Genomic DNA, 13627 nt, shown 5'->3' on the forward strand with positions numbered 1-13627 from the left:
GTTTCCCAGTCATCAAACATTATGCGCAATAGTGTTTAGTTTTTTTGCAAACAACGGAAACCTTTTAAGGTTTTATGTTATAATGATAGAACTTAGGAGAAATACTAAGAAATTCAACGAAAAATAGCCGGATAAAGGTCAGCACAACATGTTCCAAGTGCTCAAATAATATCAAGTATTAATTTTCATTTACATTCAATTAATTTAAATCTGTCTTCGGGTCTGCTAAACACATAGAATAAATTACTTTAGAAATACAGATGAATTATTTTAAAGTTTGTTTTGCGTCAAGGCAATCTAGCTACTTTTGCACATGTAAAAGTCGGTCTCAATCGGATTGCGAAGGTTTAATCCGATCAAGTTCCGAAATAAAGGTGAATGCTAGACATACTTTTATTTTTTAACGATTTGTATCAAGAAATATGTATTGTTACACTGTAATAGGTGCATAGAAATACTTCCAATTGATTGATGCAAATATTTTTGCGATTTATCAAGAAATGGTTTATCATAAGCTGGTTTAAATTTTTTTTTTATTTTTGTATGCTCAGTTTTGAAATTTTCATTTATACACCTTTCTTTTAAACGTTGTATTACGTTGAAAAAAGAAAAAAATATTGCAATATAAATATTAGAAAACCACACCAAACGCAAATTTAGTTACATACAAAATAGGGTACATAAAACTGCACCCCGCCTGTACTGTGTGTAGAGTTGGAATCAAAACGATCCGCGAGCTCCATGTTGGTATCCACAGCGCAGCAAATTGGCGATGTCAACAGAGGCGAGCCCCTTTTTTCCACCACATTCCTCCACACGAAAACGTCAAATTTCAGCCCAAAAATAGTGTACTGTTAAAAAAAAAGGAAATAGAGGGGGAGACTCAAAAAGTGTCCGATCGCCACAAACATGGCTGCTAGTGCTGTTGCTGTCGACCCCGTTTCTGTAGCCACAATCACGCGAATTTGAATCCGAGAAAAGTATCGCGAACATATCGTCAAGAGTTGTGCGTCGGGTCAATCGTGCAAACCAGTGAGCGGTTGTGATTTATAATCCAACAGGAAAACAGTGAAATTCGGGAGTCTTGGATGGATTCGAGGTCCCATTGTATGCCAGTTTCCTTTCCGTTCCCATTCTGCCGTCGCTTGGGGAGAAAGAAGAAAGAGCCTTTCGTACGCACACACATAACCAAATCGGTCAGTGAAAGGAGTGTGTTGAAGGAAGAGAAATTGTGTTGGCAGTGTTGCTGATTTAATTGAAACCCAATGGTCAAGTGAGTGTGTAAAGTGATTCTGATCAGATTTTGTTTTTGATAGTTCCAGTTTCATTCAAGAGTTTATAATTCAGATTAATAACGGATCGAAGAATTCCCAGAAATATAAATAGTTTTATTTTCAATTATGGTCGACCACTTATATCACGTTACCTGATCGCATTTTTTCGATTTTCTCAAAAAGATACGGTGTGAAAAGTGCACATCTCTGCAGAAAAGAAAAAAGAGTCTTTTCCACGGTTTTCTCCTATGCTTTTGCCACAATGACAATAACGTTGTTATGCTGCTGCTGATGATGATTTCACACGGTGGCCGACTCAATTATCGCCGCGGCAGTATTTTATGCTTTTAATCCCCGAGTGCCTCTCCCGGTGTAAGTGTCCGTAATTCGCATTTGTGTGCTTCAGTGCTCGAAGCACAAAGTAGAAAAAGAAACGAGTTGTTATCGCGAATCGTTGTATTTTTTGTTGTTGTGTTGTGAGTGCACAATTTTATGAAAGGTGCGAGGAAATCCTACTCGAAGAGAAAAAGTTCATTGTGCCGGGAGCCAGTGCAAAAAGGATACGTTTCCTCTGATTGCATGTGTTAGTAGTTTTTGGCTGTCGGTATAGAAAGATTGTCCTTGGGGCTGAAGAAGAGGAAAAGAATAATCAGAACCAGCTGATTCCGGGCCTGGCCCAGCACAGTGATGACATCCAGAAGGTAAAGTTTAACTGTATTTCTTTCGGTCACGTAATTACCATGGCGACTTCTGGAATTTGTACATCGAATTCTTTATTGTAGTAGAGAAAATTTTCACATGAAAACCATTGTTCCGATTTTCCGATATCTCTCCAAACCAGCTCGCGTGAAGCCAGAAGCAAACGTGTTGCTTCCCAGACGCGGGCCAGAGTTGCCAAATGACCGGGCGGGATGATTAATCGATGTCAGTGGATCAAATTGACGCTTTTACGTAGGACTTAGTGTTACCGGTTTATCAAATAAATCATTCATCAAATAATCGAATATTTTTCAGCTGTTTGTGATTCGATACTAATAATCGCTAATATAGTCAGATTTTCGTCAAAAGTGGTAATTTTGTCCTTTATCTCAAAACAATAGACGTCTTTCTTTAAGGGTGCCAAATCAGAAAACAGGTCACGTTTTTATGAAATAAAGTTAACGTTAATAACTATTTTTCCCGCTAACGGATTTTGGCGATTTACATACCAAACAAATCGTAAATTCCCTAAGATTTGTTTAATATGCTATAAATTACAATCTCATAGTCTGTATATGGTTGAAATTGATTCCAGAATTCCCATTTCCTCATACATTTGTTCTATCCATTTGTGTGCTTTCACGAACAGAGCTGTCAATATCGAGCAACTTATCGACGAGCAACGAAGGGGAAATCGTAGGATGTAAAGTCTCCGTGAACAAAGGAAAAAAGAAGAACGAAGAGGAATATTTGCCTAGAGTATAAACAGTGGATCTCGCTGAGGCAAACTTAGAGGCGAATGAACTTCAAAGTTTAAAGCCTCTTAAAAACAAAGAAAGAAGAAGATGGGGCAAACTTTCATTCTTCGTGAGGAAATCGGCTGAACAACATCGTTGTTGGGCGAGCTGGACGGTGAGGGATCGAATGCCTTTCTCAAGGCAATGGGAGTGGAGGAGTAATATGATGGATAAAGTAAAGTTTTCCAAGATCCTTTTTGAGGTTTAGAGACGAATGAACCTAAGAAGTTTAAAGTCTCAAGCAAGGAAGAAAGGCAAACTTTCAGTATCGTTCTGTATTGAAAGCAATGAATATCGCTTGTTCTTCCTTGTTTTGCGTCATCACATGTCTTCGTTTCGGATTGAGCTGTGGACGCGAACAAATTACTCACTCGCTGATGTCTCTGGCATTGCAATCATTGCATCAAACTGACGCCATTGCATTAAGGTTCTGAGCTACACAATTGTGTGGGGAATCATCAAGCTAGGCTATCTTCAGCTCACCAAGAAAATAAATGTTCTGGAATAATGTCAGCGATTTGGTTTCTCATGACGGTAGCTAATCTAGACTGGAAATATTAACAGAAAGGGCTTCTGTTGAGAAGAGCGCAAAACGGAGATAGTGTATGTATATTTAGTTGCTTCAAGCCAACGTTATAAGGATATTTGTGTGCGTACGTGTTTGCGTTTGGTGTTGTATATTAACACTCCTATACTCGCGCATTGGTCTGTCAGACCGAAAAATCAATAATTCGTTAATTTCTCAGAAAACATCAACACTACGACTTTGCGATTCTTTCTAGCTTCGTTGTTCGTCGTTCGTCATCGCATGTATTGGTACAAAGGAGACGTGTGCCACTTTTTTAACACTTTCGGTCTGACACACCGATGCGAGTATAGGAGTAACTTTTTTGGACAAATGTCTTTTTTTCATATTCTAGAATATTGTATTATATATGTATGAATTAATGGTAATGGCGTGGAATATTTATTGAATATAATGCATAAGATCATTACCGGACTATTCTTAATTGATTTCAGTCCTTTTCGTAAATGAATTGAACGGATCTATATATTAACTATTCGTCGAAATAGTCGTCGTTAGATTCATACGATCAAAAGCATTTATATTTTGCTTTTGACGTTTGTTTGACGTTTGTATAGTTATTCGCTAAATATAATGGTCATACATATACACACTTGTGAAAGAATTTCACTTGTGGAAGAATTGTAAACAGTAAACTATAAACTAATCGGTAGCTTATGGTAATTTTACAGTTATGGTTAAGTTATAGTTTCGGGGATATTTTTTTATAATGGACAATATCGACATAAAAACAAGAAAAAGAAAAGGAAGTTCCTAGGAATCCTTTTATACCCCATCTAAAAAAGGCATTCATTCTTAGTTTACCAAGAAAACAGAGACAAAGAATATTAGAAATATGCAAACTTTATATTCCAGAACCTTTATCATCTGGTAATTATCTAGAAGGTCGTTATACATTCTTCTCTTTGATAAAAGAGCCGAAAAATACGCAACAACTGCATGAAATGTAAAAAATATGTTTGTTTCGAGCATGCAGTTATGCTATGTTCTGATTCTTACTCCAATGAAACCACAATCGTTTAATAGGTTTTTATGTTATTTTACAGCTCTTTATACTTCCATGAATTATATTCAGTTGCTTACTTTTAATTAATAACAGTGAAAAAATTGAATTTCTTTATTTGTGTTGGAGTTAGGATTGGGCGATCTCTAGAAAAAGATCGATCTTGATGGATCGATTTTCTAAACGGCGCAGGGATCGATTCACTGATTAAATCGGTACCAAAGAATCGATCTTTGCTGAATCGATCTTTGAAAAGTCGAATGCCTTTTTTCCAATTTTATTACTTGTTCTATATAACTATTGTCTTTTCTTTGAACATGTAATAAACATTTCACATTTCTATTCAAATATCAAAGGCATTTCAGTTTGATTCTCAGAATGAAAGTTACAAAAAAACCTGAAAGCCGTCATGGAATTATTTAATCAAATAAATTAATTGAAAATTATTATCATAAATTTAACAACTGATGTTCATCCGGAACTCTGCTGACAATAATCCCGTTGAATCCAATCGTATCATACGCCTGGCATTTAGTCGAAATCTTGCTAGTAGTCCCAGTTCTAAAAAAGAATGCTTCAGCTGAACCTGATGTCAACATCCCATCTCGTCACAATTTTCACTGTCAGCCAAGTGAATTTGATGGTGTAAATATAACTCGTAACCACTTGATTTGTAAGGACCAAACTTTTAAAACTGCTTCTCCTAAATTTACGACCACTACTTTGACGACCTTGAAAAGGGATCCAATGTTTATGAAATTTGTCAAGTGCAATTTCACAAAAAAACAAATTTACCATTTTTTTCTACGGTCAAAAAGGTCGGAAGGGGGTCTCCGTAGCCACATTGGTTGCGCGTTCGCTTAGTAAGCGATCGATCGTGAGTTCAAAACTCAGGGCCCTCATTGACCATCTTTGTGTTGTTACAGAATAGCTACGTCCACGCAACAATCATCAGCGATGGAGATCGATCCACGGTCGAATAAAGATCGATTCGTCCATACGACTGCTCTGCTCTGCAAGAAACATCGGGCTGCAGTTCTATAAATAACTCAACAATGATCAACAACTGTCTCCGCTGTCCGGTCTAACTGGATAATGGAAGAACAGATAGAAAACTCTTACGCCTAAATGGCTACTGTGTAAATGTGTACCATATGCAATGGTATAGTAGGGAATAGTCTAACGCCGAAAATGTGCTAATTATAGATATGATAAACATGTGACATGTACACGATTAAAATTCGGCTCTGTTACAGTTAAAATGCTAATGAGCCTAAAAATAAAACAAAAAGGGATAAAAAAAAAGGTCGGAAAGATAGCAAGGAAAAGATCGCTTTTAGCCATTTTATTTGAAGTAGGTGAAGTAGGATCGATCCGAAAAATCGAAAATCGGAGGGAATAAGATCGATCTTCTACAAATCGATCCAAGCTAGTTCAATCTCATTCACTATCACTAATATGACATCCTCGAAAGCTATCCAAATGTTGACATTATGTTAATAGAATTTGTCAGGTGAAATTAAAACCGGTGTACATTGAAATGAAAACTCTAAGATCGAAAAAATCGAAGGAAAAAGATCGATCTTTGCGATTTTTTCGGGTACGAAGAATCGATCAAAAAAATCGGAAATCGAAATGGAAAAGATCGATCTTCTGAAAATCGATTCGAGATCGCCCAATCCTAGTTGGAGTATCAAAAATTACTCTATTTTGAGGAGGCTGAATTAGATGGCTATTAAAACATAATAAAGACGAAGAAACATATTTTTTTGGAGTTTTTTCATTCAATCATACCCTCTTCTTCAAATAAATGCCAATAAAACCTGGAAAATACACAATGGCAACATTACAGATAAGCTCAATTTTCGGTCTGTGACACCGTGCGCGAGTATACGTGTTATGTTTTTGCACGCGAGTACAGGAGGGTTAAGCAGTTGTAATGATAAATGGAGGGGAGAAAGCGGGAGGAAAATAATGTATTAGTAATGAATCTCTGCTGAGGCAAATATTCAGCTTTTTTCCAAGCAGTTAACATTGTTTGTTTTCTGTCATCAATGCATTGAACTGACGCTACGGTGAAGCAGGCGTTATAGTAGTGCACTAAAAAATTATTTGAGTAATACCAAGTTATTCAATAATTTATATTAGGTTATTAATTTATTTGAGCTCGCGTGCCAGTCACAAAACTGCTTTCAACTAGGATTGCATTTGCGCTAATCTTGATCATAATGAAGCAGTACTACGTTTTTCGAGGTTGTTGAGATTAACAGATAGAGTTTATTTCGTTTATTTAATCACCAAGAAAGTAAATGTCGTTCTGGAATTTTGTATGTAATTTGGTTTCGCTTTCCAGTAGCAAAACATTCTTCACTAAGGATGACAGCTGCGCTTATCTCGATCATGTATTGTTCTGCGAGCACAAGAATGAATCATCAAACAATTATCGTCAAATGATTCTACAATAAAAAAACATTTCAGGGCGACCAAACTGGTACAATGGTTATTTCAATATTTTCGTAGCATTATAAAATAATATCCGCAGTTATAAACAAGCGACTTGAATTAAACCATAGCGTAGTTCTACGTCAACAATGCGGTCGTGTCTTGAGCACAACCTCCTATATTTTTTTTATTAGGGCGCTGCTTTCCATTTTAGGGTGGTTCGATAATTTTTTTTTTCACTTTTTCCCAAAAATGACTTTTTCATAAATTCATAACTTTTGAATCACTGAACCTATTTAAATGATCGACTTATCAAATTGAAGCCAACATCGATTTTATTTATACAATAATTAATCGTAGTTGTCTTTTTAGTGTTTGAATGTCTTTGAAATGGATGGGGCTATATTTATTTATATTTTTTCATTAAGGCTAAAGATTGTTTACACAACTTATCCCTATATCGGGGATTTTTTTTTTGTTTTTGAGTTATGATTTTTCGAAGTTAACCGGTGGTCCGAAAAATCATATTGCTAACATTTTTTTCTTCTCTCTATTATAGTGACATTTAACAAATCTTGGTTGGTATGGATGGTATGCATGTTACCCCTACGCCAGACCGCCTCCACTATTTCGCTTACATTTGAGAAATCGTACATCGTACAGTTTTCAATACGACAAATGTTAGCTATTCTAATTTTTAGTATTCGAGAATTTCCTGAAGAAATGAATGATTTTTTTAACTAATAAATCCTAAAACATTCCTAAATTCATACAAGCTCTCTTCGGCAAAAAAATAAATAAAATCAGTGATCTTTTTATTTTTTGAGATGTTATTGTAGAAAGGATTGAACTTTTTAAAATAACTAGGAAAAATTTAGGTCCAGAAAAAGACCGAGAGTTATGCGTTGTTTCGTTGGAGCAGCTAGTGATGGTTGATACATGATGCAACCTTGTTCTCGCAAAAAACGGTACACAAGATTTGTGGCCTGATTGTCAAAGCACGCAGCGTATGCATCTTTTCATCTAGACACCCACTACAGCCACAGTCGATTCTATAAATGTTCAATCAACTATGTTTGATTCAATCATCCATGATCATGATCACGATCACCTACTTTTTGTACCACAATTAAGAGCTGGTCATGTTGAGAATCTGTGGTTTCAACAGTAAGACACGGCGTGCCATATCGCGCGTACAATAATTGATTTACTAAAAGAAACGTTAGGTGAACAAATAATTTCGCATCATGGACCTGTTCCGAGGTCATCCTCACCAGCTATTTGGTCCAGTTTAGTTCGAGAAACTTGCAGGCTGTACTTATCCGCTGCTTCAAGGTGCTTTAGCTGGTTAACGACCTCCTGTACTCTACTCATAGTAGGGGGTCGTTTTTCATTGAGCGTCTCAGCGCTTTCTTGATCCCTTGTTTGCGCCACGTTCGAGTGTTCATCGAGGTCCTGCCTTCACCCTTCGGTTTACTCGCATTTGTTTGTCGAGATGTGACGTTTTGTTTTTTTTTGAACATGTTAGAACTTCTACCAAACATTTAAATTTATCAAACAAACTTTCAGTAATGGGTGTTTATCCAATAGTTAGGTCCAAAAGTGTTGAGGTCTTTGGAGAACTTTTTTTGACGTAGAACTACGTCTTTCATTAAGGATTGCGGAGGATGACGTATTACTATTTTAAGTTTTGATTTCGATTGGATTTAGAGTTATTCTCTCGGTGACCTCAGGTTTCCCATAGTCTTAGTCGCCGTCGCAATTGCATTTCGGTGGAGGCGATCTGAGGTAGTGCTAACATCCATACTTCTCACGCAAAGATCACGAGTTCAATTCTCACTCTCGACATTCTTCCAAAAATGGAAGTAAAATGTGACGAACCAGCCAAAATGTGTTGAAAGTTACTATAATAGAGAAAAAAGTAGAAGGGTCTGAGCATAGGGGCACGGACCGAAATTTGACGTAGGACTGTGATTGTTCAGAACACTTGGTTATTTTAAATGTAATCTTTTTCATTGTTCAGAAATCTGTTAGTTTAACTCTCTTGGAACTCTAAATAGTAGCGCTAAAAAGAGCCGTTTGTTGTATGTACTCATAACCTTCAAACGGTTTGTAACGAAAAAAGAAAGACAATAAGCTTCTGGCAGGAAGTTCAACTGTCTAACTGAAAATGATTAATGAATGGTGGAATGGTAGATGAAGTATATGTGATTCGGTAAACAAAAAAATTATATCGTCATTGATTACATTGAATATGAAATTTATTGGGAAGAAACGAAAAAAACAAGTTGAAAATATTCACGATTTCGTGATATTTTGAGGTAAAATACACATTAAATCATGAACTTGCTTTATTTTTAATGGATAGCTATGTTATTGTGATTTCTTTCCATTGTCTTATTCTTATTATTAGGCATCGGGAGCAGTAGCTTTTTCGGTGAAATAATGTTCGTTTTCAGACTATTACAATCAAGTCGTATTGGTTCTACTGCTCAATCTATCATAGAAGGAATTGAGTCATTGAGAATTATGAATATGAGTCATGAAGAATATTAATATTTCATTTCGTTTCATTTTTGTGTTGGGATGTACTGCTGATCTCAATAAGTCTTCGCATAATCGCTGCCTCCTCTTCATTAATGAACGATCACTGTATGGGTAACACTTGCATATGGTTACTTTAACATCTTGCCTATTTGTTAGAACGAATTATTGCACGCAATTTTGTGTTACATACAACATTCATGGGAACGAAGTTGGAAGAAAGAATGCATAAAACATGATTTACCTTCGCATCCGCTCGTTAAAAATACCCCTTTTCTTTGTTAAAATGCTCTCTTGTTTTATTATTTCCACTGTTGATGTCTCAGGCGAAAAAAATTGTGGATAAATTTGCCGTCTAATGGTGCATATTATAACATACATCGTCTAAACGATTCTGCGTAATACGCATTTGAAAACTCTTAATAAACGTTACATTTTTCGTAGAGTGACCCCCACATAAAAACCATTCACGGACTAGGGAATTGTAATGTAAAGCATATCAAACAAATTCTAGAAAGTTCCCGGTATGTAAATCACCAGAAACGATTCACAGAAAAATATTAACGGTCATATTATTTTATAAAATCGTGACATGTTTTCTGATTTGGCCTTTTGCGTTAAAAAATCGAAGCATCCATCACGATATGAACGATTACTAGGTCCAGAAAAAGGGATACTTATTTTGAATGGCACATATTTCATCTGGCGTTCCGAAGAATCAATCTATAAGAAACCGATGTTCACCAAGCTAACGTCAAATAACAATGTCATTGTCATCTTATCATTGAAACCACATCTTATTTGTTTGAACTCTCACTTTGTACCATAACAAGCTAATTGTATCTCACCAAATTTCTGGGTGAGTCGCTTAGAGTTACATTGACCCAATCGAATTGGATATATTCAATTTACCATGACATATAAATGATTATTCGAGCTAACCACAATAGTTAAAAGTTACCTGAAAGATCGCTGCGGGCGACAGTTTTGACTCTCATCCAATGTGGTTTTGAAAAAAGGTCTGTTCCATGCATTCTGAGGTTATCACGTTGCAAATTAGTCAGCCCCATACTTTTTACGCAAAAAGAGCCAGATCGACGCGACAATGTTCAATGGATGTAATGAAGTGAATCATGCGGATGATTCACCTGCGTTCACCTAGAATCAGGGATAATCTGTAAATTTTTGCATAATTGTCCATCTGATATAAAAAAAAATAACTTTTTAATTCCTTCTGCCAACACTGCTCTCTTGCAAAATAAAAACAAAAGAAAAAAATTATACGAGGTTGTGTCCAAGACACGACCGCATTGTTGACGTAGAACTACGCTGTTATTTCATTTATATATATTTTTTTTTATATATTTATATTTCATTCAAGTCGCTTGTTTAAAACTTCGGATATTATTTTATAATGCTGTGAAATTTTAGAAATAACTGTTTAGTAGAATGGTTTGATTGCCCTGAAATGTTTTTTTTTATTGTAGAATCAATTGTCGATAATTGATTGATGATTCATTCTCCCCCTCGCAGAACAAGACACTAGCCCTATCGTATGTCGCAATTTGTTTCATGTCAATGCATTAAACCTCGAACCTCGAACGCTATTCCGGTGGCCTTTTTCGCAATTGACATACCCTCGACTACAGTCGATTATATACTTGTTGCACCAGTACCATTATTCCACATGTTATAACTACATCCATATATCTTTGGCACCGTATGGAAACAACAACAATGACAATATTTGCAAGTATCAAATATCATGCTACCTGTTATTTATTATTGCCTCAGTGGAATCGTACCTCTAGGAATCGTTCGTACAACGTAAATCAAGCCCCAAACAAGCGTTTGCCATAGCATGTATACAGAACCATACATTGGTGGCTCAAAGCTACTAAACACTTCTAATCATTTTGCGCTATTCTCAAAAGAAACGTTTCTGTTAATATTACTGACCTCGAAAAAAGATGCATTACTTTCTCATGCTCAAGATAAGCGCAGCTGTCATCCTTAGTGGAGAAAGTTTTACTACTGGCGAGCGAAACCAAATCACATACAAAATTCCAGAACAACATTTACTTTCATGGTGACTAAATAAACGAAATAATCTCTTTCTGTTAATCTCAACAACCTCGAAAAGAGTAGCTTTGCTTCATTATGATCACGATTAGCGAGCGCAAATGCAATCCTAGTTGAAGGCAGTTTTGCGACTGGCACGCGAATCCAAATAACTTATAACATTCCAGCACGACATTCAAGATCCTTGGTATTCCCCAAATAATGATTTGGCGAACAACCTCTAACGCCTGCTTCACCACAGCGTCAGTTCAATGCATTGATGCAATGTCAAAGGCACCAACGAAGCCTTTATAATAACCGAAAACAAACAAACTGCTTGGAAAAAGACTGATTATTTGCCTCAGCAGAGATTCATTACTAATATCCTAGCGCAAATATTTCCCTCCCGCTATCTCCCCTCCTTGTTTAAATTTATCATTACGGTTGCATAATTAGCACCACCAAACAACAGTGACAGGGCCAATGCACACGAGAGCAGATACAAATGGGGTTTCAGCGTAGCGAAGATGCACTATTTTTACGTACGGGTTATGAAGCACGCACGTACGCACACAAATAGCCATATATCGATGGCTTGAAGCATCTAAATATACACACACTTATCTCCGTTTTGCGCTCTTCTCAACAGAAGCCCTTTCTATTATTATTGCCTGTCTAGATTAGCTTAGCTGTTATCCTTGGTGGAAAGAGTTTTGCTACCGCCATGCGAAACCAAATCACAGGCAGAATTCCTAGGCCTAGCTTGATGATTCCCACACAATTGTGTAGCTCAAAACATCAATGCAATGGCGTCAATTTGATACAATGATTGCAATGCCAGAGACATCAGCGAATGAGTAACTTGGTCGCGTTCACCCCAATTGCTTTGAGAAAGGCACTCGATTCCTCGCCGTCCTGCTCGCCAAGCAACGGTGTTATCCAGTTGGTGTCCTCACGAAGAATGAACGTTCGCCTCAGCGAGATCCACTGTTTATACTGTAGGCGTTATTCTTCTTCTCCTTTGTTCACGGAAACTTTAAATCTTACGATTTCCCCTTCGTTGCTCGTTATTGACAGCTCTGTTCGGAAAAGCACACAAATGGACAGAACAAATGTATGGGGAAATGAGATTGCTTCCAATTTTATTCAATTTAAACCATATACAGACTATGGGATAGTAATGTATAGCATATCAAACAAATCTTAGAAAATTTCCGATTCGATTGATATGCAAATCGTTAAAATCCGTTCTCAGCAAAAATAGTTATTACGTTAACTTTATTTCATAAAAACGTGACTTAATGAAAGACGTAGTTCTACGTCAAAAAATGTACCGTTTATTGTGCGTTCCGTTGCGTTCCTCCTGCGTTATCTCTATCTCTGTCGTTCTCGGCAAAATCAACCGAGCCTACGACTGACTACACAACTGTGAGCAAATGTATGCATATTAAAAAGTTGTAATAAATTATCGCATTGTGGCCTTTCCCCCTTGCACATCCCAATCTACATTTTCCTTCTCATCTAAGCTTCTGTTTGTGGTTTTATGCTTGACCCGGTTCAATAATAGACAGTAGTAGAATAATGGCTGAGACCGGGAGTGTTCCCATCGAAAAGTTGCAACTCTTTGGGGTCTGGGTACGTACGCATGGATAATTTTTTTGTTGCAACGATGATGAACTGAGGCGACTGGTTTCCAACGTTGCAATATCATACATTTAACAACTTTTCGCTTGTGTTTTTGTCATCGTAGAAATTATTTGATTAAATCTGAACTAGTTGTGTTTTTTATGAATGCATTGACGTCAATTTAAATTCCATTTACTTCAAATGAGGTTTGGATTTCAGATGATTTTTTTCTTCGTTTTTGCTTCCATCGATAGAAAAGTGGCACTCAAAGCACAGCTCTAACCTCACCTTCGTCCCACAGAAACTTATTTACATTTAAAAAAGACAAATCGAGCTAACTGTTGCCGTTTACATGTCGTCGCATCCCCGTTTGGGAGTGGGTTCGCGCGTATTATTCAAACTACTCGTATCTAGATAGAGAAGTTTTGTATTGTGGCTCTGCACTTGTGTTGTTCGGAGAGTCGCATCGAATGCAGCAGCGACTTACGAAACGGCGTGACGTGTCACAGAAGTGCATCTCAATTAAACAGCACAAGTTTCCCCTTTTTTCCAAGTCTCGATGCTGTCATCCGTGAACGAAGCAGCGGTAGTTTTG

At 36.8% G+C, this 13627-nt stretch overlaps 1 protein-coding gene across 3 annotated transcripts in view; it reads left to right on the forward strand.

Moving 5' to 3' along the window:
* Positions 1-778: 778 nt before the first annotated feature.
* LOC129774712 (tyrosine-protein phosphatase corkscrew) overlaps positions 779-13627 on the forward strand; it is a 175821-nt gene continuing 162972 nt past the window's right edge. Inside the window, exons 1-2 of one of the 3 annotated variants that reach the window (XM_055778600.1) lie at positions 779-1273; positions 1458-1975. In XM_055778600.1, coding sequence (XP_055634575.1) covers positions 1962-1975 — 14 coding nt within the window. In that variant the 5' untranslated portion in view covers positions 779-1273; positions 1458-1961. Of the gene's footprint in view, positions 1976-13627 lie in introns of all 3 variants that reach the window. The other 2 variants (XM_055778599.1, XM_055778597.1) reach the window with 2 other exon arrangements.

The sequence above is a fragment of the Toxorhynchites rutilus genome, chromosome 3, assembly GCF_029784135.1.
Source record: "Toxorhynchites rutilus septentrionalis strain SRP chromosome 3, ASM2978413v1, whole genome shotgun sequence".
In the NCBI taxonomy this organism is placed as follows: domain Eukaryota; kingdom Metazoa; phylum Arthropoda; class Insecta; order Diptera; family Culicidae; genus Toxorhynchites; species Toxorhynchites rutilus.